Below are 24663 nucleotides of genomic sequence, written 5' to 3' on the forward strand. Positions count from 1 at the left end.
GTTGAAGGCTCTAGAGAATTTAAGAGTCAATGTCAATACCAGATTGTCTAAGGCCCAGTCCATGTGTACCCGGGGATTTTTTTTTAAAACGGGGGGGGTTTCTATTAGTTCGGGGTCACTGATCACTGGAAACTGGTCACTGAGTGTAGACCGGGAAAACCGAGGTTTTGCCCTGTAACCTCAGAGTGCACGGTTGACCCCTTTGTTCACACGATTCTGTGAAATGGTGGACGTAGCCAAAGTAGTGCTGATTTTTTATCTTGCTAACAGGACTTTTTACATGTTTACACATAAATGTACAGTTACTCCCCCACTATACTGAGGAGCAGAGGTGTCAGAATGGTCTACCGAGGTCACTGTGCCAGCTTCTGTCCCCTTTTGATTCATGAACAGAGTCATTAATTAAACCAAAGTCAGGGGAGAACCTTTCTTCATTAACCAAGACGTTGATCTTCCATGGTTCTTACATGTTCTCCAACAATTACAAAGTTAACACAGTCTTTTATCCCAGAACACAAAGGAGGCGGTCAGTGGTCATAGCCAACCATTACACAGACTATTATAAGAAAGTTTTATCCTACAGGACCCATCAGTAATGGGGCATCACATTTCCTTCCTGTGTACAGTTCTCAGTCAGTACCATCACACGTTGTGTCAAGCTTAATTCAATTATGTTTCATGCCTGTAATCTCACAACTGCTACATCCGACACTCGCGCCGTTGTTGTTAACCTACTGGAACCGGTTAAAACTTTTTTCAAGCTTCTGATTGGCCAACATGGCTTTAAGGTTAGGGTCATATCGTCGCCTGTTGGTTTGGCATACTCTTTGACAGTGCTTGACAGCGTGTTTTTAGATTGAGATTTTAGATGAGATTTTTTTTTATGGATTTTTTTTTATGGATAAATCTTTTTTTTACGAAGGAGATTTTTTTTTGTGGATAAGATCTAAGGCGTAGTTAGGCAGCTGTGACTTGTTCCCTCTTTTTCTTGCTGTAAATCACTGATTGGTAATCTGCCTGTTCTTGTCATTTGTTATTTTTTCATGCAAACACACATTTGGTCTTTCATAAGACTATGGTAAGAGTTAGCTCAGTGCTGAACTACAGAGAGGTGACATACAATTTCTTCATCTGAGAACGTAGCAATTTGATGATCCAGGCTCTCTCTACCTAATTTGTGTACACAAGCAACGCAAGAACATTAACTTGGCAGAGCGGACTGAACAAAAGATCTAACGAAGGACTGTGGATTTACCCTCAAACATTTCAGACAGGATGCAGTAGTACTCACATTTCTGCAGCCGGTCTGCTAACTCGTGTTTCTCCTCATGCATAAGTAAATATCAGAATATTGTAATGTTAAGTGTTTGATGTTTAGTATCCATGACATTTCCTGTGCTTTTGCCCCTTGCCTTCACCAAGGAGCGCCATGGAACATGTTTTAATCTTGTATTCAGTCCTAAATTATTTGGGTGTCAGTATCTGTTGCCCGGATTAATATTATGTATTTATGGTCAAATTAATTTGATCAAACAAGGCCACACTGAGGCCCCAGAGAGCAATTAGTTAATTTCTTACTCATAATTTTTTATGAATGGAAACAAATACAAGTTTTAATCAGACCTGTAACCCATTCAAATTCTTCTAGTTTTTTATTCTTCTTTTTGCCAACCACATTAACCCCTCTCTCTTCTCCTGCTCAGGCCCCTCTACAATATATCACCAAGGCTCTCTGCTCCAGCCCCAGTTTCTCCTCCCTTTACACCCACCACCCTCCACTTCTACACTTCATCTTCCACTACCCAGAGCTGGCTAATCACTTTGGGCCCCAGGTCCTGGAGCTGTGGCTGTCCCACCGTCCTGAGGCCACACCCCAGTCCGATACACACAGTAAGAAGATAGAGCAGGGCCAAGAAGCGGACCCAGACGTGACACACCTGCAGGCTCTGCTGGAGAAGAACCCCTCTGTCATACTGACTCTGTTGGTGAGGGAGGCACGTTTTCGTCATTCTGCAGATGTTCTTATCCTGGGCGGCTTTCGGTAGTAGTGAGTACATAGAGTGCCTTGCAAAGTATTCTAACCCCTGACCAATTCTCTAATTTTGCTCATTTACAAATAGTACATTGACATTTTGTTTCCCCACAATAATAACTAAATAAATGTTGGTATACACCCAATTTGCTCTGGGTTCTTTTAGTTTTTTTGGACAACGCTTTCAAATAGTGCCACAGACTCTCAATGGCATTGAGATCAGGATTTTGGCTGGGCCATAGTTGATCTTTTTTAGGCTGCTCCAGTGTTGCTTTGGCCTTGTGCTTGCTGAAAGGTGAATTTCCAAACAAGCTTAAATTTTTTAGCAGACCGAAGCAGGTTCTCTTGGAGTATTTCCCTGTGTTTTGCTCCATCCATTTTTTTATTTTATTTAACAAGTTTCTAAGTCCCTGCTGATGAGAAGCATCCCCACTGCATGATGCTGCCACCACCATACTTCACTGTAGGGGTTGCGTGTGTTATGGCATAGGCAGTGTTAGGTTTGCATTGCACATAGAGTTTTGCATTTTGGCCAAATCATTCTATCTTGGTCTCACTAACCATAAAACCTTTTTTCTGTTTGAAGCTGGGTTCGCTCTCAAGCTTTCAGTTTGTACTTTCTGAGGAATTACTTCTTTCTTGCCACCCTCTAATACAGGCTAGTTGTATGCAGAGCTCTTGATATGGTTGACCATGGTTCAGTAGACACTGTACATTTTGTCATACAAAACCCAGGTCTCTGAAAGTAACCCCTGCCTTCTTGTTTGTAGGGCATGGTGTGTACAAGGGAGGCCCCCCTGGCAGAGCGTGCTTTGGAGGTGCTGGAGGGGTTCCTTCACAGCCGGCGGGGCTGTGAGGCCAATCTGGAGGCTCTACTCAGACCCACCCTGCTACAAGTGCTCCAGCAAGTGAACCTGGAGAGCAGCCAGGGGACAGGAGGTGAGGAGTAAAACAAGACTGCGAACACCATTATATTCTAGATATACACTACTGTTCAAAAGTTTGGGGTCACTTAGAAATGTCCTAGTTTTCCATGAAAACAAGTGTGAAATGTGTTGAATAGGAAATATAGCTAAATGAATAGGAAATATAATTTATTTCCCATTAATAATTGACATGGTTAGACAGTTATTTTTAATGTAAATTATATTTGTGTCCTTCAAACTTTGCTTTTGTCAAAGAAACCTCGGTTTTCAGCAATTACACCCCTGCAGACCTTTGGCATTCTAGTTGTCAATTTGTTGAGGTGTTCCAAAGATATTTTACCCCATGCTTCCTGAAGCACCTCCCACAAGTTGGATTGGCTTGATGGGCACTTCTTACATACCATACGGTCAAACTGCTCCCACAACAGCTCAGTAGGGTTGAGATCCGGTAACTCTGCTGGCCATTCCATTATAGACAGAATACCAGCTGACCTCAAACTTAGATTTGTCTGTCCATACCACTTTGTTCCAATCTTCCTTAATCTTTTCTTTTTATTGTGCAATCTGAGATATGGCTTTTTCTTTGCAACTCTTCCTTGGTCAGCATCCCGGAGTCGCCTCTTCACTACGCCTCTTCACTACATTGAGACAGGTGTTTTGCTGGTGCTAGTTAATGAAGCTGCCAGTTATAGACCAGTGAAGTGTCTGTTTCTCAAACTAGACAATCTAATGTATTTGCTCAGTTATGCATCAGGACCTCCCACTCCTCTTTCTATTCTGGTTAGAGCCAGTTTGCGCTGTTCTGTGAATGCAGTAGTACACAACGTTGTACGAGATCTTCAGTTTCTTGGTAATTCCTCACATGGAATAGCCTTCATTTCTCAGAACAAGAGTTTCAGAAGAGAGTTTGTTTCTGGACATGTTGAGCCTGTAATCAAATTGGAACACAGGACTGATTGGTTGTTGATAATGGGCCTCTTTATGCCTAGGTATATATTCCATTAAAATCATTCGTTTTCAGATACAGTAGTCATTTACAATAACAATGTCTACACTGTATTTCTGATCAATTTGATGTTATTTTAATGGTCAAAAAAGGTGCTTTTCTTTCGAAAACAAGGACATTCCTAAGTGACCCCAAACTTAAGAACGGTAGTGTGGCCTACAATATAATTAAGCGAGGTGGTGTGTTCCCAGTTGGTAGGGCGTGGCACTTACATCACCAGAATTCTGAGTTTGATTGCCACAAGGTGCCAGTACAAACCAAAGTATGAAAATGTATGCAATCCGTTCTGTAAGTCACTCTGGATAAGACGGTTTGCTAAATTACTTAAAGGTAAAATGTGGTTAGAATCCTGAATGCTGAGGGTTTACGAGATTGTAGACCATGGTTATGACCTCACATACCTTTTAACTGTTCTACTTGCGTTGGTAAACGGTTAATAATAGCAAAACGTAATCTCAATGGTTTGTGGTATATGGTCAGTACACCACTGCTGTGCGCTGTAAGCAGGCATTTTGTGGACGGCCTCAGCTGTGGCATATTGGCCATATACCACAAAGCCATGAGCTGCCTTTCTTCGATTATAAACTGGTTAACAATGTAATTAGAACACTTTGCCACGCTCATGACCATTTAGTTAGAAACATGCACGCCAGTGCCATCCTGGAGGAGCTGCACTGTCTGTGCAACCGGAATGGGCTACAGATACCGCCTCATGCTACCAGTAGTGACAAGGACACCTGCAAATGCAAACCTAGAGAGGAATCAGTCAGGAAGGATAAGGAGTGAGCAATTATTTGTGGCCACCACCTGCAAAACCATTCCCATTTTGGGGGTTGTCTTGCTGTTGCCTCTCCAGTGCACCTGTTGTCACTTTCATTTGCACCAAAATAGGTGACATTGATTCACAATCACTTATGCTTCCTAACTGGACAGATTCACACCCATGAAGTTTAATTGACTGGGTGTTATGCTGTGTTCACTTAATTGTTTTAGCAGTGTACATGCTTCTGTTACAGTTGCAGTTAGTAAACGTCAAGCAGAACAAAATGTGTACACTGGGGTACACTGTTATCATTTTTATAAAAAGGATGTGTGGTGGCCTGGAGTGGTCCCCTACTAATAGTAGGGGATAATGTACCAAGGCAGTATGGGATTGTATCTGGCCCACTGCTCTTCCAGTACAAACCCTCCTGTGTCTGACAAATAAAGCTTAAATTAAAATGTGTGCACTGCAAATTTACCACAACCCGCCTTAAAAATAGATTGTATAATCACATTAATTGTATACTGTAAATTTCTTGGTGTGGGAATCAGGGGCAACTGGTCATTAGGGGCAGGTGGAGCACAGCCCCATCTGTTGTCAACAGAAAGAACTGCAACAAAATTGTTATTTAAATTTTTTTAAGATTACTTCCTAAAATGTATTTATGAATATAGCTTCTTCCTAAATTGCATACAATTTGTGTAAGGATTTTATTTAATGTTCATTGGTCCCTACCTTGCTGCTTCAGACTGCGTTCTGCCGATTCGAGTTCACAGTAGTAGGCCATAGGCTAAGCGTGAATGTGGGGCTAGCCCCTCTCACACAATGCAATGTACATTTTACGTGTGAAAATATTAATACGCATTCTCAGAATGTTAGTGTGATCAATGTAGATCACACAAATTTGATGCCAAGTGGGGCTGACAGACGGTAGCCCCACTACAGCATAATTTCGTATTTCAGACCTGATTGGCTCTCTGTCTGTCTGGTGCCAACATTAGTCGGCAAGATGAGCGAGGAGGGTAGATTGTCTTAGCTAGCTTGTTAGCTTCACAAACGCCAGATAACTTGAGAAAATGAATAAAGTGAATTTGATACTCAAGCACTGGTTTGAAACCCTTAATTTGGAGGAGAAAATTAAAGTAAAGCAACTTGGTGCCCATCAGCCACGGGATATTGTCATCACTCAAACTGCTGGTAAAAGTAACCGCAGGTTTAACGTGGAGTGGTTTTTGAAGAAAAAGTGGCTAACGGTTAGCATACAAAAGAAGGCACTCTTTATTTTCCATGTCTGCTAGTGGAGATGGTACTTGGTCGAGGACAGGTTACAAAGATTTGAAACATCTTTCTGAGTGGATTGCAAAACAAGAGAGCAGCTGGAGTCATCTGGACAATGCTGTGAAATTGGGCTTACTTGTAAGGGTAAATGTCGCAGCCCAAGTTGACAGTGCATACAGGCGCTCCATTGAGCAGCATAACAAACAGGTGGAGGAAAACAGCTACGTTCTCAGTCGGATCATAACATGTATTAAACTGTGTGGAAAATGTGAAAACAAACTGCGGGGGCACGACGAGTCAGTGGGACTCTCTGAATCCTGGAATATTCAGATGCATTTACGAGACTGTGTGAGAGCGATTTGAGACTTCAGAGGCACTATGACGCTTCATAGGGACATCTAGCACTGTACAAAACTAACTGTTAGACTGTATGTGTGAAATGTACAGGGAGGAGATAGCCAAGCAAGTGGACAAGACATCATTTGTTGCCATTCAGGCAGATGAGACAACTGATGTCTCCTGTAAATCACAAATGGGGGTTGTGTTGCGATACATGTTGCCTGACAATACAGTGACAGAGAGGTTTTTGGAGTTTGTGGAAGTCAAAGATATAACTGGACTTGGCCTCTCTAATAACATCAATGGGTGTGCTGGAACCACTGAAGCTGGGAGAAAAGCTGATCGCTCAGACTCAGACACGGCTGTAATGAGTGGAAACATCCAAGACATACCCACATGCCCTGTTTGTTCACTGCTATGCTCACCAGCTGAACCTGACCTTGCAGCAACTTTGTTCAGCAAGGATCAGCATCCTGATGGTGTTTTTTACAGATTTAACTGCTTTTGCGACCTTTTTCTCTGGCGCTCCAAAACGTGTTGTGCCACTTGCTGAGGCAACACAGAGACGCATTCCAAGGCCACCCGCTGTACGATGGAACTTTAAAAGAACTGTCAATGCAGTTTGGGAAAACCGCGCTGCGCTGCTCCTGTCTATGGAGGACATACGCACACAACCAGGATGGGATGAGCCCACCATAAGTGAGGCATATGGCCTGTCAAAAAAACTCCGGGGCCGAGCCTTTCTGCAGCTGCTGGATTTTTTCTTTCTTCCTTGTGCCAGAAGTTGATGTTTTATACAACACTCTGCAAAAACAGAGCATCGATGCATCTGGGATAAGCAGTGTGCTCACCCGTTTCAATAAGAGTGTCCAGAATATGCGGAAGCAAACTGATGAATGGGCTGCCACCATTGAAACAGACGAGCCAGGCCAACGAGTAACCAACACAGCGCCGGTGATGAAGGAGGCATGTGACACAGTCATCTCCCAGGTGGAGCAGAGGTTTTCACAAAGTGGCCACCTGATCGCTTCCAAGCTGGTTGACAGCTCACTCTTCCCACAATTTGTCCTGTCATTCCCAACATCTGAGCTTGACTGTGCGGTGAAACTATGGCCTCTAGGAAACAAGGAAAAGTTTAAGTCTGAGCTTCACACTGGTAAGACGGCCCTGTCCCTGTTAAGATCCATCCATGAGAACAACCTAGTGGAGGCTTTTGCTGAGACCGTCACTCTGCTGAAAATTATCATAACACCTATGACAACCTCAGAGTCAGAGAGGAACTTTTCCACCTTGAAGAGGGTTAAAACCTTCACTCGCAATACCATGGGACAGCCGCGATTCAACGCATTGGCCATGTTGTCCATCGAATACCAGCTGATTCAGCAGCTACATGACTTCATTCCCAAAGTCATCGAAAAGTTTGCCCAGAGGAAGAACCGCCGTGCCACCTTTCTCTTCAAGTGACCCCTCAGCCTTGGTGAGTGAAAGCATATTTTATCATCCGTCCTTTGTGGTGCTGGTCTGTGCATTGGTCATATTTTTGTGCTGGATCGATTGATATAGATGGTGACGAGTGTCAGTGTGTCTATGCTTATCTATTAAGGTTGTTGTCATAGAATGGATCTGTATCCCTATAAAGTTGTCTTTCCGCTTCGTTGTGGCCTTCAGTGGTGTTGAGCTCATTGCTGTTTGCGTATGGCCCTGTAGGCACATTGGTTCTGAGCTTGGTTGCATTACTAATTTAGGTTTGTAATATGACTGTGGTAATTGTACATGTGTGTGAGGGAGAAGGAGAGCATTTACACAAGGTCTCTCTCTCCAGTGTGTGTACTACAACACCTGGTAGAAGCAAGCCGCTCTGTCATTAAAAGTGTTTTGTGGAGCCACGCTGTTTGTTGATGTGTTAAATAAACACATCAGTAGCAAGAGGGAGTTTTGTAGTTTTACTGGTATATATCCTTTATTTTGAAATGGTTTGTACCCCACACATTTTTTACATAAAAAAAAACACCACTGGTGGGACTCTGGGAATTAAATCCGGTTTTCAGTTGGATGCATAACTGTCCTATAAACACAACTGAACTTTACTGTCTGTCAGTTAAACCATTGCATGCAAGCCAGTTAAATTCCCCTCTCCCCTCCAAAAAAACAAATCAAATACAACAGAACTCTTAAATAACAACACATTGAATGAATATGTTAATAACTGTTGTTTTGGGAGTTGTTTTAGTTTTTCGGGGAGGGGCTGTCATACCAAAGATAAGAAGGCACCGCTGTAAAGGCAAGACTCTCAGCTTTCAGCAGGGCCTACCGTTCTCTTGTAATTTAATTAACGGAGGTACCCCAGATATGGAGTGCTTACATTCAAAGAGTAAATTAATCAGAAGATGTGCAGAATTTACATTACTTATGCTTTTATTCTGTATTCTCTTAGGTGAATAATGTAAATGAAGGAGATCAAAGTTTTTGTCTCTGTCTCTCTATTTAATTATTTCTCTGATCTGTCTGTGCTCATTTCTCTCCATCTCTAGTTGGGGGCTCTCTTCCTGTGGTCCTGAGGTTGTTGTGCCTGATGCAGACCAGCAGCTCCCCTGAAAATCACATGGATGGCATCCACTTCAAACTGCTCTATCAAGGTTGTGTCACAGTCAAGAGGTCAAACGAGAGGAGTCAACCACCATAATAAGTCAGATCTACAACATTAGTCCAACATAATCCCTTCATTCATGAGTACATTAAAACAGTGCAGCTTGAATTTGTAGATGAGGACAGGCTGGTATTAACAACAACTGTTGTTATGAAAGTTGTGTAGTCTGTCTGATGTCTTATTGACCCCCCCCCCCCAGGAAATAGATGAAGAAGTTTCTAGCCTTTTGTGTGTTAGCATGTAACACGCAATGTCTTACCATAGAAGCGTCCATTACAAGATATACCTGATCGTCCCTGGGGAGGGCACTGTGGTCATTAATTGATTTGATTTCTGACAATACTGGAAGTATTTCAATGAAACGACATGGCTGGCTTGATGTCACCTGAACTTGCGTGATGCTGAAATGTGCTGCTGAGCGGCGTCAGGCGTCCGCTGAAATTCGCCCACTCATGGGCGCTGCTTCATTTGTCCACCACGTGGTTACTCTTGCCTCTCTCTGTCTCCCGTCTCCGTTTCAGTGAGCAACCTGGCAGCGAAACTGAAAGCCTCCGACACTGAGTGTTTGCTTCCGGCCTTCAGCTACCTGTACTGCAGTCTGCACCTCGCCCCACAGCACTGCACTCATACAGGTCACTCCTTCTGCCACCCTGACCGCTTTCACAACGTTTAGGGAGCGGCCTCCGTTCCCATTCTGACCCGTCACTCGCTGTTTTCCTGCGATTGACAGACACAATCCTGTGTAGTACTCTCTCGGACATGCTGGTTTAAAATTAAACGCTGTGTGAATGATTATGCAATCCAAGATAATTAGTTTACACAGTTTAGAATAGGTCAGCGCTTTTCTATAATGTGAAGGAATCTACATAATGTCAGGGCCCTTTTCAGTGCAACGAAGCAAATCTAACTGCATGACTGAGTCTGCAGTGCTGTTGTACTCGGAGCCAGAGTTCGTCTCTGTAGAATTATCTTTTCAGGAGCCCATGGGCACTGGAGCTTTTCAAACAAGAGCTCAGATCAGAGGGCAGAAGCTGCATGTTACTTGATGTCGTTATGCGGTTATTAGCCCAGTTAGAGGTTAGGTACTGGTCAGCAATGAGGGAATTTCTGCTTTCTAACAGGGACTGTCGAAAGGAGGGGTCCCTCGGTTTCCCGATTTCACTGTCCTTGGTTCTCACAACTACAGTAAAACCAATACAGCCTCACACACCAAGTTGGTATTGTGTTTTATATACTGGATAATATCTTGACTGAGATGTCTGTCTATGGTTTTCTCCACAGCTGTGTCCATGTTGCTTTGTAACACTGGACTGATGGACCAGCTGCAGGCTACTCTACACCTGGCCTCCCCCTCTCCTTCCCTCTCTGGTCCATCTGCCCTGCTGTGCTGCTCCCATCTGCTGTTGTCCTCCCTGATTACCCTGCAACACGCTCACGCCGCTCAGGTCCCTGTTTTTGGTCCCTCAAAACTCCTGAAGACGCACCACTCCACAGGGGAACAGTGAATACAGAGCTTAAAGGAGAGTTATTGAACAGACGTTGTCGTTCCCTTTTGGATATCTCCAGGTCCATAGAAGCATCTCATTGGACGTGGACAGCGTGGTGCACGCCCTGTTCTTCAGGAAGAAGACCACAGACAGCCTCTTACTGGGTGAGAACGGCACAGCAGCGTTCTTCCCTGGCTTTCGTTCCGTTCCGTGCCTTTCATCCAACAGCTGGGATATGAACAGCCATGTGGTTCTGTCTCCTCTCTGTGTGTGTGTATGAGTGGGCGGCCAGGGTCAGGATGATCTACGGACTCTGCTCCTCCACCGCCTCCTCCCCCCCTCTCTCCCACTCACTATCTGCTTTGGCTAATTGTCAGTCCTCTCTCTGAGAGGAGTCTGATACAGCAGTGTGCATAACAGCAGCTGTCTGCCTCCCTTTCACATCTCTTACTTTCATGTGTCTTTGACTCCAGCTGAGCTGTCATCTACGGCTGATCTTTGTTTGACCTCGTCTTTGCTCTTCTGTCATTTCCAGCTGACAGATGTTAGACGTTGTCTCTCTCCTCTGTCTTGCCAGTCATTCTCTCCCTCCGTCCGTCAACATAACCCTCTTCTCTCATTGTGAATGTGTTGTGTGTGTGTCCTCCGTCCTCCACACAGCTAGTTCCCTAAGGCTGCTGCAGGCTGTTCTGGATGTTGACCTGGAGTCTCCAGTGCTGTGTGTGGGTGGGGGCCCCAGTGCAGGAAAGAGGCCCCTGGGGGAAACAGACAGCTCTCTGTACCCGCTGGGCTCTCACAGGGCCCATTGCCTCATCACTGCACTCTATGGCCTCCTGCTGCAGGTAACAGACACACACACACATCCCCAGTACCGCTGCTGTTCCAGGTGTGATTATTGTTTTGCTGAGAGCATCCCTGACTGAGGACTGACTAGCATTCAAGCGCCCTGCCAGTGTTACTCTGTTTCTAACCCTCCGTGGTGCAGTCTACTGCACATTTATAGTCCGTAAAATGGTGTTAATGTCAGTGATATGGTAATAAACCCCCTCCATAAATACAGTGTGTAGTTACTGTCATCACTTAATGACTGCGTCAGAGCTTATAAAAACTCTGCGTGAGGCACCGTGGCCTCCCCTGTGTCTCCTGATGTCTACAGTGCCACCTGTTCCTCCTTTACTGCCATGCTGTCTGGGCTGTGTGTGTGAACGGATGCTGTAAATGCTGATTGCCTCGCTGCGTAGACGTCTGGCTGTTGTAAAAGCGCCGGTGGCAGTCAATGCCTTATGGGTAACTGTTCTGTCCAGCCGAGCTCCTCCGGGTCCACTGCGCCGGGGACACACTAAGCACGTGATGAGTCGGTACCGCCACCGGGATTAGAGAGGACCTCTCTGTTGTCCTCCTCTCGAGAGTCACCTGGCCTACTTCAGTGACTTGACACCCTAGTCCGTAGTTGCCCCCTCATTATGGGCTGTAGTCTGAGAGGATCACACACTGATCCATTTCTCTGTATTGTTTTAAATCTTTTGGCCAAATATCCTTTCTCTCCCTCCTCTAGCCATTCCCTCGTCTTGCTAAATGTCTCTCTGGCCTCTCCCTCTTCCAGAAGCAGGAGCTGTTGCTCAATGTGACAGTCAACTGCCTTGGGTCTCTGTTGGGGTTTCTACAAAGGAGGAGCCAATCTACAGGTACCAGATCAGATGTTACCGTCTTGTTGTATTTTCATGTTTCAGTCAGTGTGTTTCTCATCCTGAGCATTCTTCCCTCTGTGAGCAGCCCAGCATGTTGTGTGTCAGCCCTGGACTCGCTTCCTGCTGGACACCCTGCTCAACTCTGGAGACAGCTGCATGTTGCACCCTGCCACACTCAGCCTCCTCACACTGGTTAGACTGGCCTCACTCTCACACTGGTTAGACTGGCCTCACTCTCACACTGGTTAGACTGGCCTCACTCTCACACTGGTTAGACTGGCCTCACTCTCACACTGGTTAGACTGGTCTCACTCTCACACTGGTTAGACTGGCCTCACTCACTCTCACACTGGTTAGACTGGCCTCGCTCACTCTCACACTGGTTAGACTGGCCTCGCTCACTCTCACACTGGTTAGACTGGCCTCGCTCACTCTCACACTGGTTAGACTGGCCTCGCTCACTCTCACACTGGTTAGACTGGCCTCGCTCACTCTCACACTGGTTAGACTGGCCTCGCTCACTCTCACACTGGTTAGACTGGCCTCACTCACTCTCACCCTGGTTAGACTGATCTCGATCACCCTCAAGTAGTTCTTTGAAGCAGCAGAGGGACATTGTGAAGTATCTTAAAATGTGTCTGGCGAGGCCTTGGATACCAACCCGTGTCTTTCTCCTGCAGCTGTTTCGTTACGACAGTGGTGTGCTGAGGGATCCGGACCTGAGTCAGGTGCTGGACGCAGTGGAGAGGAGAGGCCTGAAGGAGCTGGGAGCGAACACGGCACAGGCCCTGAGACAGCTGTTCACACAGGTACATTACACAGGCTTCCCAGATGAAAGCCTGTTCACTAAGTCACCACTCCCGGCTGGATTCCTGTGTGGCTGCGTTGAACTGAGAGACAGTGTTGTAACTGTCTACGCAGGCCTGTGTCCGTGCCTTGGTTGTACTGTGTCACAGACTCTTAGAGCCTGGCTCTGGAATGAAACATTCATGTGGCTGCGCTGGGAGGGCCTGGCTGTCTTCACTTGTCATGTGATCGTGTAGTCAGCCCTCCCTTTGTGACTGTGGTGTATGTGTCAGACCCAGTGACTCAGAGGCTAGCAGAGGTAGATCTACTTCGGCAGTGTGCTCCTCGGTAGCTTGTCAGATCAGAGCTGGTCTTACATGTGACTGTCCTGTCATGATGTCTGGCACCTGCTGCCTCTCAGAGCGGCTAGCCTGCTGTAACCACTCCAGTAGTCTCCCTTTGTCTCTCTCTCCCTTGTCTGTTCCTCAGCTCCAGTGCGGTGTAATCTGCCCTCCTCCTACAGAGAACAACCGACTGAGGGCCAAAACTCTGATGAAGTCACTGAGCTCATTGCCTCTCACCAGCATCGACAATCTACCCACCAGCATTATGTATCCTACACACACACACACACACATACAACAGAAGATGCACTAAGTGCAATAAATATTTTCTTCCAGAAGCTGAGTGTTTTTCCAGAAGCTGACAAAGCACTAGTTTTTATTGATTTTTTTTTCAGACCGATGGCAAAATCGGTTATGTGTGATGCATTTCACATAATCTGTTTTAAAATGTGCTACAATACAGTCTAATGTTTCAGTTCTGTCAGGGGGTATATTTTCGTCTTACTGAGCAGAGTGTATTACCGTGCTGCTACAGATCTCTCCTTAACAACACTTGATCAGGCGTGTTGGAGAGCTTTCTGTCTGTCTGTCAGACTTCACAGTGAAGACACCTGGACACCCTGGTTCTCAGTCATAGACTTTTTTGTTTCTTAAATGTTTTTATTCATATATTTATAGCTGTTAACATTTCTGAATGGGTGCTTCTGTTTTCCGGATTTAGGAATGGACTGAGCTCTGTATTTGGATCAGTTCAAGTGTCAGGTTTTGCTGTTTGACGTTTATAAAGACTGTTTAGAAACATAGCCGTTTTTATGTGTTGTAATGTAAGTAGAAATATCAGAATCTGATTGATTATTAATTTGGAATCTCACAGGTTCACCTATCGACAGGATGTTTTCGTGAAACCCAGGAGGGGGATTGATTTACCGCGTACCACGGCTTGTGTGCCACTCTAAAATCTCCGTCTGGAAACTACCTCATCTGTGTAATCGGTGGCTGTCACTCGTCCAAGCGTAGCTAGCCAGTGTGATCGTGGCACTGGCTGAGTGGAGCAAGCGACTGCTGCTGTATGTAAATCAACATTTACAACGCGATATTGTCACCTGAAGATTGTAGCTAAGACTCGGCCACGGATGCCTCCATCTTTACGAGAAAAAAAGTCACGCCACATACATTTCAAATCCAAAGATTCTATCGTGCTCATTTCTTACTTCAAGGTAAGTAAACTGCGAGTTTGTGATGTCCAAGCCTACTGCTGACAGTAGTACTGTATGTAGGAAACGAAATGAATGCGTGCATTGGAATACAGATGCGTTGACGTTGTGATTCAGTTTTCGATGATCTGGTGTTACCAAACGTGGTTTAATTAAACATCGTTTCATCAGCTGTAATGCTACTATTTCATATGGTTTGGAGGTGTAGGTAACGTTTTTAACATCAACAGACAACACAGATACGAGAGGCTTTACCTCCATCCCTTGAAATGCGGTCTGAAACACAAAGGTTAACGCTAATTGATTACTTTCCAAGTCCATTGTATGCAAACGACTTGCAAAACATCTGTCAGAGTGCAAAAACATTTTTGGTCATTCTTTTCATTTGCCGTTTTAAACCTTATTAACCAAACACATTACACCTCAACTGCAATATTGTATGTCCTTAGTATTAGTGCTAACTTCATACGTTAAGTCGATAGCCAGTCAATGTTTCTTTGGTACTTATCAACATCCTGACAGCGCAGAGATCAATGGGATGTATCCCAGTGAACCGTCAAACCACCAACATTACTATACAACATTACATAAAACATACATTACCAGACACAGTGTTTGTATTTGATGATACAATCAAAAACCTACACAGACTACTGTAGCAGGCATCTCTTGGGAGGCTTACAGTAAATGGGTGTATCAGGAATCTTGTCATTAGAAATAATTGATCTGCTCTCTGGTCCAACTTTTAAAATACCAGCGCGCCGGCTGGAAAAAATCTAAAGTGATTGGGATGGTCTGAGGAGACTCCATTTTAAATAATTTTCAGTAATGTGTGTGTTTACATTTTAATGTTGTCAATATTGTGTATAGGAAAACTAATGCAGGTTTGGTTTGTTTTACATTACATGCAGTCACAGTCTTTCAGTTGAGGTAACTTCACAAACAATATTTTTTCTTTTGAAAATGATTTCTCTGGACATGAACATTTTGCATGCGTTGAATCTCAGACAGTCACCCTTTTATGTCATATGAGAACAGTCGATGGAGAGGAATTTCTAAAATTGATCATTTTACAATTGTCACACCAATCTTTGAGTGTAACTGCAAAGGTTGACCACCAAATGATACCAGGATCTCCAATTATTCATCACATACAAAAGAGGCTTTAAAGGTTTAATGGTATTGAGTACAGTACTCAAAAAGCTGAATCAGAATTCATTTGTTGCTCCTAATAGAACATTTAACAGTTTTTTGCTGCTCTTAATGATCAATTATCAAATTTTGGGGAAAGAAATGCTGCTGAAAGTGGCTGGGGCAGTTTAGACAAATGCCCTATAATCATATCCATTATAGAAAATCACTAAGATATTTGTCAGAAGATCTAGAGCTCGCAAAACCCATTCTCTGAATTTTAAAGCGTTATTGTATTCCAATTGAATAGTCTAACTATATGAGGTCCTGTGAAACCATGGCTTCTATCAGTGTAAGCGATTGCCGCTAAAGAGTTCAGAATGGAGTTGGAACATGGTGATAAAATGCAGAAAAGATGTGATAATCAAGTCACCTTTTTAATTACAACCCTGAAGCTTTCTCAGTCTGTCTGGTGCTGCCTGTCTTTAGGCCTAACTTTGTTGCATCTTAGAAAAGCAAAGTAAAATATTCAGCAGCAAATCTGTTGCCCCCCCCCAGGGTCTCTCATATCCCACTCCCTTTCGTCTTCCACCTGCCTCTCCAATCGCCCCCCCTCCCTTGCCATTCTCCCTCTTTTGTCTCTGATAACAGCATTGTTTCTGAATTGTACATTAGGTATATGTTATATTGTACATTTGGTACATGTTCTATTGACACTGTCTTCTGCTCCTTAGATGTTTTTCCTGCTAATGATGTTTGAAACGAGTGCTCATCAAATATGCATCAGTCCAATATCTATTTTCAGCATTTTTATTTACTTCTGACTATTCTCTTCCTTTCAACTACTGCGTATTAATGGAATCATTAAAAGGATCTAAGGGAGAGGAATACTGGACCCGAGGGAATGTTGAGGCAGCCTGCAGTTTGATAGAGAGAATGCATGAGAGCTGGCTGGCAAAAAGGTCAGCCCGATGTCAAGTGGCCAGTTTAAAGGTGTGCTCCGGTCACATGGTCTCCGGTCAGGTCTTTCCCAGGTGACAAGTTCCACCTTGGAAAAAAATATAATTTGTTGGGAAGACGAAATAAGAGTGACAATCGATTCTGGCCCATTAAAACGGATAGCAGTGTAACTCCTCCCCTCCATTGCATTCTGCACAGCTGAACCTTATTTGGTTTGGTATGATGATTGGTGGTCGTACTGTATGTCTGAGATGAGGTGAGGTCGCATTTTTAGACAGTGCCTGAATTCCTGAAGCAAGGTAGAAAGACTCGAAGGACTCGCTGCTTTCTCTTGGGGAATCTCAGCTGCCCCCTCTGCACCTGCTTTAGCTTCAGGGAACGAGTGAACAACTTTGCTTGTTGTGCAGGGTTGATGTTGTGAGGGGCATAGTTAGTGATTCTGGTATGGTGATTGAATACAGCCAAAATGTTTATATTCACAGAATACTGTACAACTCATAAATGTGAGTCATGATCTGTAAACACACAGCATACAACTCACAAATGTGGATCATGATCTGTAAATAGACAGCATACAATCCACGCATAAATACCCAGCAGCGAATCCATGATTGTAAACCATGATTTGTATATACCAAAAATGCACAAATGTAAGTCACCATCCACAAAGAAACACTACCTGACTCATATTTCTAAAATTGAATTTGTATTCTAACAAGTGTTGTCCGTCAACACTTGTTAGAAGTGTTGAGTGTGCGTTTGTGGATCAAGTGGTGTTCCTGGATCAGTTAACATTTATGTACAGAATTTTGGCAGTTACATCCTGAGTTCCGGTCAACTATCCACAAATGTTAGTGAGACCACTAGTTTACATCTCGTAATTTAGTAGAACATCTTGGTGACTTCCAGCCAATCACCTACTTTAAGCACTTGTGATGATGTCATCTACTTTTCGGTTTCAACAAAGGTTAGCAAACTTTAGGTGGCAGTAGTGCTCGCTTCTACGGTACTGTGCTGTCTGTAGCTAGCTGGCTGTCAGCATCCCATGTTGGCGAAGCCACCTTCTGAATAATCCATCCATCCATCTTCTACCGCTTATCCGGGGCCGGGTCGCGGGGGCAGCAGTCTAAGCAGGGATGCCCAGACTTCCCTCTCCCCAGACACTTCCTCTAGCTCTTCCGGGGGGACACCGAGGCGTTCCCAGGCCAGCCGGGAGACATAGTCCCTCCAGCGTGTCCTAGGTCTTCCCCGGGGTCTCCTCCCGGTGGGATGGGACCGGAACACCTTCCCAGGAAGGCGTTCCGGAGGCATCCGAAAAAGATGCCCAAGCCACCTCAGCTGACCCCTCTCGATGTGGAGGAGCAACGGCTCTACTCTGAGCTCCTCCCGGGTGACCGAGCTTCTCACCCTATCTCTAAGGGATCGCCCAGCCACCCTGCGGAGAAAACTCATTTCGGCCGCCTGTATCCGGGATCTTGTCCTTTCGGTCATGACCCAAAGCTCATGACCATAGGTGAGAGTAGGAACGTAGATTGACTGGTAAATCGAGAGCTTCGCCTTGCGGCTCAGCTCTTTCTTCACCACGACAGACCGATACATCGACTGCATTACTGCAGAAGCTGCACCGATCCGTCTGTCAATCTCCCGTTCCATCCTTCCCTCACTCGTGAACAAGACCCCTAGATACTTAAACTCCTCCACTTGAGGCAGGCACTCTCCACCAACCTGAAGTGGGCAAGCCACCCTTTTCCGACTGAGGACCATGGCCTCGGATTTGGAGGTACTGATTTTCATCCCCACCGCTTCACACTCGGCTGCAAACCGTCCCAGTGCATGCTGAAGGTCCTGGTTAGAAGGGGCCAACACGACAACATCATCTGCAAAGAGCAGAGACGAAATCGTGTGGTCCCCAAACCTGACACCCTCCGGCCCCTGGCTGCGCCTAGAAATTCTGTCCATAAAAATTACAAACAGAACCGGTGACAAAGGGCAGCCCTGCCGGAGTCCAACATGCACTGGGAACAAGTCTGACTTACTGCCGGCAATGCGGACCAAGCTCCTGCTTCGGTTGTATAGGGACCTGACAGCCCTTAGCAAAGGACCCAGGACCCCATATTCCCCAAGCACCCTCCACAAGATGCCGCGAGGGACACAGTCGAATGCCTTCTCCAAATCCACAAAACACATGTGGATTGGTTGGGCAAACTCCCATGAACCCTCCAACACCCCGTAGAGGGTATAGAGCTGGTCCAGTGTTCCACGGCCCGGACGAAAACCACACTGTTCCTCCTGAATCCGAGGTTCTACTATCGGCCGTATTCTCCTCTCCAGAACCCTGGCATAGACTTTCCCGGGGAGGCTGAGAAGTGTGATCCCCCTATAGTTGGAACACACCCTCCGGTCCCCCTTCTTAAAAAGAGGGACCACCACCCCGGTCTGCCATCCCAGAGGCACTGTCCCCGACCGCCACGCGATGTTGCACAGGCGTGTCAACCAAGACAGCCCCACAACATCCAGAGACTTGAGGTACTCAGGGCGGATCTCATCCACCCCCGGTGCCTTGCCACCGAGGAGTTTCTTGACCACCTCTGTGACTTCAGCCCGGGTGATGGACGAGTCCACCACTGAGCCCTCATCCTCTGCTTCCTCAATGGAAGACATGTCAGCGGGATTGAGGAGATCCTCGAAGTACTCCTTCCACCGCCCGACGACATCCTCAGTTGAGGTCAACAGCTGCCCACCTCTACTGTAAACAGCGTTGGTAGGGCACTGTTTCCCTCTCCTGAGGCGCCGGATGGTTTGCCAGAATCTCTTCGAGGCCAGCCGATAGTCCTTCTCCATGGCCTCACCGAACTCCTCCCAGGCCCGAGTTTTTGCCTCCACAACCACCCGGGCTGCAGCCCGCTTGGCCTGTCGGTACCCGTCAGCTGCCTCAGGAGTCCCACAAGCCAACCAGGCCTGATAGGACTCCTTCTTCAGCTTGACGGCATCCCTTACTTCCGGTGTCCACCACCGGGTTCGGGGATTGCCGCCTCGACAGGCACCGGAGACCTTACGGCCACAGCTCCGAGCGGCCGCTTCGACAATGGCGGTGGAGAACATGGTCCACTCGGACTCAATATCTCCAACCTCCCTCGGGATCCAGTCGAAGCTCTGCCGGAGGTGGGAGTTAAAGATCTCTCTGACAGGAGACTCGGCCAGACGTTCCCAGCAGACCCTTACAGTACGCTTGGGCCTGCCGAGTCTGTCCAGCTTCCTCCCCCACCATCGGATCCAACTCACCACCAGGTGGTGATCAGTTGACAGCTCCGCCCCTCTCTTCACCCGAGTGTCCAAGACATACGGCCGCAGGTCAGATGAGACGACAACAAAGTCGATCATCGACCTGCGGCCTAGGGTGTCCTGGTGCCACGTGCACTGATGGACACCCTTATGCTTGAACATGGTGTTCGTTATGGACAAACTGTGACTAGCACAGAAGTCCAATAACTGAACACCACTCGGGTTCAGATCAGGGGGGCCGTTCCTCCCAATCACGCCCCTCCAGGTGTCACTGTCGTTGCCCACGTGGGCGTTGAAGTCCCCCAGTAGAACAATAGAGTCCCCAGTCGGAGCACTTTCCAGCACCCCTCCCAGAGACTCCAAGAAGGTCGGGTACTCTGCACTGCGGTTCGGCCCGTAGGCACAAACAACAGTGAGAGACCTATCCCCGACCCGTAGGCGCAGGGAAACGACCCTCTCGTTCACCGGGGTAAACTCCAACACATGGCGGCAGAGCTGGGGAGCTATGAGCAAACCCACACCAGCCCGCCGCCTCTCACCATGGGCAACTCCAGAGTGGTGAAGAGTCCATCCTCTCTCAAGGAGTGTGGTTCCAGAGCCCAAGCCGTGCGTAGAGGTGATCCCGACTACCTCTAATCGGAACCTCTCAACCTCACGCACTAACTCAGGCTCCTTCCCCGCCAGCGAGGTGACATTCCACGTCCCTAGAGCCAGTTTCTGTGTCCAGAGATCGGGTTGTCTAGGCCCCTGCCTTCGACTGCCGCCCGATCCTCTTTGCACCGGCCCCTTATGGTCCCTCCTGTGGGTGGTGAGCCCACGGGAGGGCGGCCCCACGTCACCCGTTCGGGCTGAGCCCGGCCGGGCCCCATGGGGGAAGGCCCGGCCACCAGGCGCTCGCATTCGAGCCCCAACCCCGGGCCTGGCTCCGGGGTGGGGCCCCGGCTGCGCCATACCGGGCGACGTCACGGTACTCAAAATGTTATTCTTCATTAAGGGGTTTTGAACCGCTCTTAGTCTGACCCGTCGCCTAAGACCTGTTTGCCTTGGGAGACCCTACCAGGGGCATATAGCCCCAGACAACATAGCTCCTAGGGTCACTCGGGTACTCAAACCCCTCCACCACGTTAAGGTGGCAGTTCCTTCTGAATAACTTTTTGGAAATATGCAAAATGGTCTCTTTTTTCTGGACACTGTTTTATTTATTTTTATACATTTCCAACTATGCATTTGTGAGTTTAATGCTGTGTATATACAAATCCTGGTTTACAATCATGGATTCACTGCTGTGTATTTACGGATTACGGTTTACATGTGTGGATTGTGTGCTGTGTATTTACGGATTACGGTTTACATGTGTGGATTGTGTGCTGTGTATTTACGGATTACGGTTTACATGTGTGGATTGTGTGCTGTGTATTTACGGATTACGGTTTACATGTGTGGATTGTATGCTGTGTTTTACGGATCACGGTTTACGTGTGAATACAAACATTTTGGCAGTATTCAATCTCCATACTCCGGCCACCAATCCTTTGCTTGGGCTGGTGCACGTATAAGTACATTCAGATGTTATGACGCAAAGCCTAACTCATGGGCTTGGGTGTAGGATTCAGGGGCTGTCTACCATGCTTGTGGAGTCCAGCCACGGTGTTGCCATGGTGTTTTCTAAGGGCCTTGGCATTTTCAATGGGGTGGTCATGTGACAGGAATACACCCTAAAACTCTCCATGCAGTCTCTTTCATTGTAGTTATAGATTTTCAAAAACCAAAGAGGCTGAAATTAGATGGGTTTTTTTAATAGTGGCTACACAAAGACATCATTTATCATTTTAAAAACATCAGAGTGGTATTTCAGCCTTGCAGTGTGGAGATAACATCAACACAAAGAGTTTCTGACTTCAGTAGTCCTTCATACTAAACAGAGTAATTTTACACACTTTGTATTCTGCCTGAAACCTACTATAACTGGTTCAGTAGAATTCTTGTAATCAACATTTAGGCTGAAAAATCCTGTTAAACTTCAATCTCCGGTCCTCTGCCCCTTTTCGTTACGCGTGTTAGAGAAGAGTGCCTTCCCACCACGGCCCTCTGAACATGCTGACCGCGGGTACTGTCACGGTCCTCCTGGTGGTGGCTGCTTCCGCCATCTCTGCGGACTCGGACGCGCACAGACACCGACACGACTCGAACTTGGAGATTTGTATCCTACTGCTGGTGTGTCCGGCACTTTGGTTTCTCCATGTTGAATGTTACTAGAAAATCCCCCCCCCCCCCCCCCGCCCGAGGGCCCTCGTTTGGTGTCGATGTACTGAAATGTCTGTCAGAACTGCCTCCTGAACCAGTCTCCTCTCAGACAAGCGTCTGTTCGAGACGAAGAGGAAAGACCAGCTGAATGCTCTGAAGAACCTGGTGGAACTCAATGATATCAACCAGCAGTATAAGATCATTGACATCATGCTGAAGGGCCTGTTTAAGGTACAGTGGCGCCGCTCTTCCTTTTTACTTTCCTTCTTGCATACCACTTATACAGACCCCTAACAGCTTATCATTAAACACGCGGAGAAACTATGATCTCCTTAGGCTAATTGCTAAGGTGTAAATAGCCCATTAACATAGCAAGAATAAGTGTGAATAAAGATTTAGCATCCTAGTCCTGATACACTTGAGACATCGCTGTCTGCTGGAGGACATAAATGCTACGGATCTGCTTTCTGCTCAAGGACATCTACAGTAGTCAACTGTCAGTGGGTGATATACATTGTCAGTGTGTTTCTGTTTTGTTAAGGTGTTGGAGGACTCGAGGGCAATCCTTATTGCAGCCAACATGCAACCTGATGATCCCTTCCCCATGGATGACAAAATCAAAGAAGGTCAGATAAAGTCCCATTGTAGCCTTTTTCTGTGTCATTCTTGGCTACCTCTCACTCGATGCTGATCTTGTTTGTCACCATCTCTTTTTGTCTACTCTGCCACCTGCCTCTGTCCTCCCCTCCCCTATTCCTTCTGTACGCCTCTTTCAAGTTCGGTCATTACTCAGTGTCTCTCTGAATGTCTCCTTTTTTTTCCCTCACTCGTTTTCTCTCTATTTCTCCCTTAGAAGTAGTGGAGGGTTTGTAGTTGTTTGTTAAATCCCAGTCCCCTACCACACAATTGGCCTTGAGCCTCTTGCCTAGGCTGTCGTTGTAAATAAGTATTTGTTGACTAAATGACTTGCCAGATTAAAGATAAATTAAAGTATGTCCGTCTTCAGGGATTTAGTTTCTGATTGTTTTACTAAGTATGAAAGTGGGCTACTGTATTCCCCCCCACCCCCTTTCTCCCACAGCCTATTCCCATGTGGTGGAGAACACAGCGTTCTTTGGGGATGTGGCTTTGCGTTTTCCCCGTATTGTCCACCATTACTACGACCGCAACCCTGACTGGGGGGGCCTTCTGCGCTGGGGGCTGCACTTCTGCAACCACACCGGGGTGTTCTCAGGAGGGGCACACCAGCACGTTCTCTCACTGGTGAGACTGGAGAACGGACTGGGTAGAACTGGGAGGAAATGATGGGCCTCTGATTCAAATGGAAAAAAGCAGTTTGGAATAGAATACTTTTGTGGGGATTATATGAAGCCATCTGGTTATTGCATAATTAACTTCTTATTACTATGTTTTATAAGAATGTGGTAGGCGTGTTGTTTTCTATGGATGTTCAAAATAGCTGATGACTTTCCCTTTATTGTCTCTTAAGATGTCGCAGGAGTTGGGAATAATTGAGAAATCCCCAGACTTCACCAACCCATACCGCACTGAGAGAGATGATGTGAGTAAAGCAATGAAGCCAATCAACACCGATATGTTCTTGTAAGGCTTTGTTCAAGAGACACACGCCTGAACATGTCTGAGACAAGCATCACATGCACTGACTGCATGTTGTTGTGTCCTCCTGGGCTGTGCTACTTTACACTCCATGCACCTGTAATGAAAAAAAAGTATCCTCTCCAAACACGTTTACGTTCTCTGATCTGCTCTGGTGCAGGTGCTCCACACTGCCGAGGCTTTTCAGAAGGTCCTGAGGGAGGAAGAGAAGAGGAGGAGAAAAGAGGAGAAGAGGAAAGAGATCAGGAAGGGCCCCCGCATTTCCCGCTCCCGCACGGAGCTATAGTACTCTACCTCAACTTTTGGAAAGAGGAGGAGAAAGAGAGGAAGGAACATACATTTAGACTTGTCCTGAGTCCTAGACTCAGCAACTAGGAGGTTAGAACCTGTGGGCTCTGTCAAAGGGATGAAGTGGCATAAAAACATTAGAGGAAAGAGAAGACTGTCTGTGAGACACAGGAATGAGCTGGGGGGAAGGAGGAGCTACAACTGTGGGTGTCACAAACTTACTGCTTATAACTGCCCACTTGCAGTTATTCTAAAACAAAAAACCTACAGCTGACTAGAGATGAGAAGCACTATGTTGAAGATTTGATAAGGAATGCTTATGTGGATAATCTTAATTAGTTAAATGTACTTGAATTCATAATTTTAACAATAAATATCCAATGTTGTCTTTTGTGGTTAGATGCAAAAATAATAATACACACAGTTGTTTTTGATGGTATGATCAAATTTGTCTTCATGATTATTGTAAATGAGTTATTTATGTTGCCATTCAACACATTTTGAAATATATCGCTTGAATAGGTTCTGTTTGGTGGTAGTCATCAGATTTGTTAGTTTTTTGTTTTGTGGTCGAATTGTTTTCTCTAGGTACATTCTGTTGATTTACAGTCTCCATGAGGTTTGCCACTTG

General features: G+C 46.1%; 2 protein-coding genes across 5 annotated transcripts in view; both read left to right on the top strand.

The window, feature by feature from the left end:
- LOC105025796 (meiosis inhibitor protein 1) overlaps positions 1 to 14119 on the top strand; it is a 31663-nt gene extending 17544 nt beyond the window's left edge. The window contains exons 21-32 of one of the 3 annotated variants that reach the window (XM_029123341.2): positions 1704 to 1985; positions 2803 to 2971; positions 8876 to 8980; positions 9513 to 9623; positions 10273 to 10436; positions 10558 to 10642; positions 11139 to 11320; positions 12082 to 12163; positions 12252 to 12358; positions 12847 to 12975; positions 13442 to 13563; positions 13858 to 14119. In XM_029123341.2, coding sequence (XP_028979174.2) covers positions 1704 to 1985; positions 2803 to 2971; positions 8876 to 8980; positions 9513 to 9623; positions 10273 to 10436; positions 10558 to 10642; positions 11139 to 11320; positions 12082 to 12163; positions 12252 to 12358; positions 12847 to 12975; positions 13442 to 13563; positions 13858 to 13933 — 1614 coding nt within the window. In that variant the 3' untranslated portion in view covers positions 13934 to 14119. The remainder of the gene's footprint in view (positions 1 to 1703; positions 1986 to 2802; positions 2972 to 8875; positions 8981 to 9512; positions 9624 to 10272; positions 10437 to 10557; positions 10643 to 11138; positions 11321 to 12081; positions 12164 to 12251; positions 12359 to 12846; positions 12976 to 13441; positions 13564 to 13857) is intronic. The other 2 variants (XM_034295059.1, XM_034295060.1) reach the window with 2 other exon arrangements.
- Positions 14120 to 14286: 167 nt separating this feature from the next.
- On the top strand, positions 14287 to 24479 carry LOC105025763 (coiled-coil domain-containing protein 134). 2 transcript variants are annotated; one of them, XM_010896705.4, is made up of 7 exons: positions 14287 to 14513; positions 21945 to 22083; positions 22237 to 22358; positions 22669 to 22753; positions 23209 to 23390; positions 23617 to 23688; positions 23905 to 24479. In XM_010896705.4, the coding sequence occupies exons 1-7, from the start codon at positions 14430 to 14432 to the stop codon at positions 24028 to 24030; spliced, it is 810 nt and encodes a 269-aa protein (XP_010895007.2). In that variant the 5' UTR covers positions 14287 to 14429; the 3' UTR covers positions 24031 to 24479. The 2 variants fall into 2 exon arrangements, with proteins under 2 accessions (XP_010895007.2, XP_019906535.1); XM_020050976.2 differs by lacking the exon at positions 14287 to 14513 and adding an exon at positions 15903 to 16603.
- The last annotated feature ends 184 nt before the right edge of the window (positions 24480 to 24663 follow it).

Source organism: Esox lucius, chromosome 11, assembly GCF_011004845.1.
Source record: "Esox lucius isolate fEsoLuc1 chromosome 11, fEsoLuc1.pri, whole genome shotgun sequence".
Taxonomy (NCBI): domain Eukaryota; kingdom Metazoa; phylum Chordata; class Actinopteri; order Esociformes; family Esocidae; genus Esox; species Esox lucius.

Coding starts and splice junctions, on each gene's coding strand:
- LOC105025763 (XM_010896705.4), top strand. CDS start 14,430: ATGCCTCCATCTTTACGAGAAAAAAAGTCACGCCACATACATTTCAAA. Junction 22,359..22,668: donor TGCTGAAGGGCCTGTTTAAG/GTACAGTGGCGC, acceptor TGTTTTGTTAAG/GTGTTGGAGGACTCGAGGGC. Junction 23,391..23,616: donor ACCAGCACGTTCTCTCACTG/GTGAGACTGGAG, acceptor TTGTCTCTTAAG/ATGTCGCAGGAGTTGGGAAT.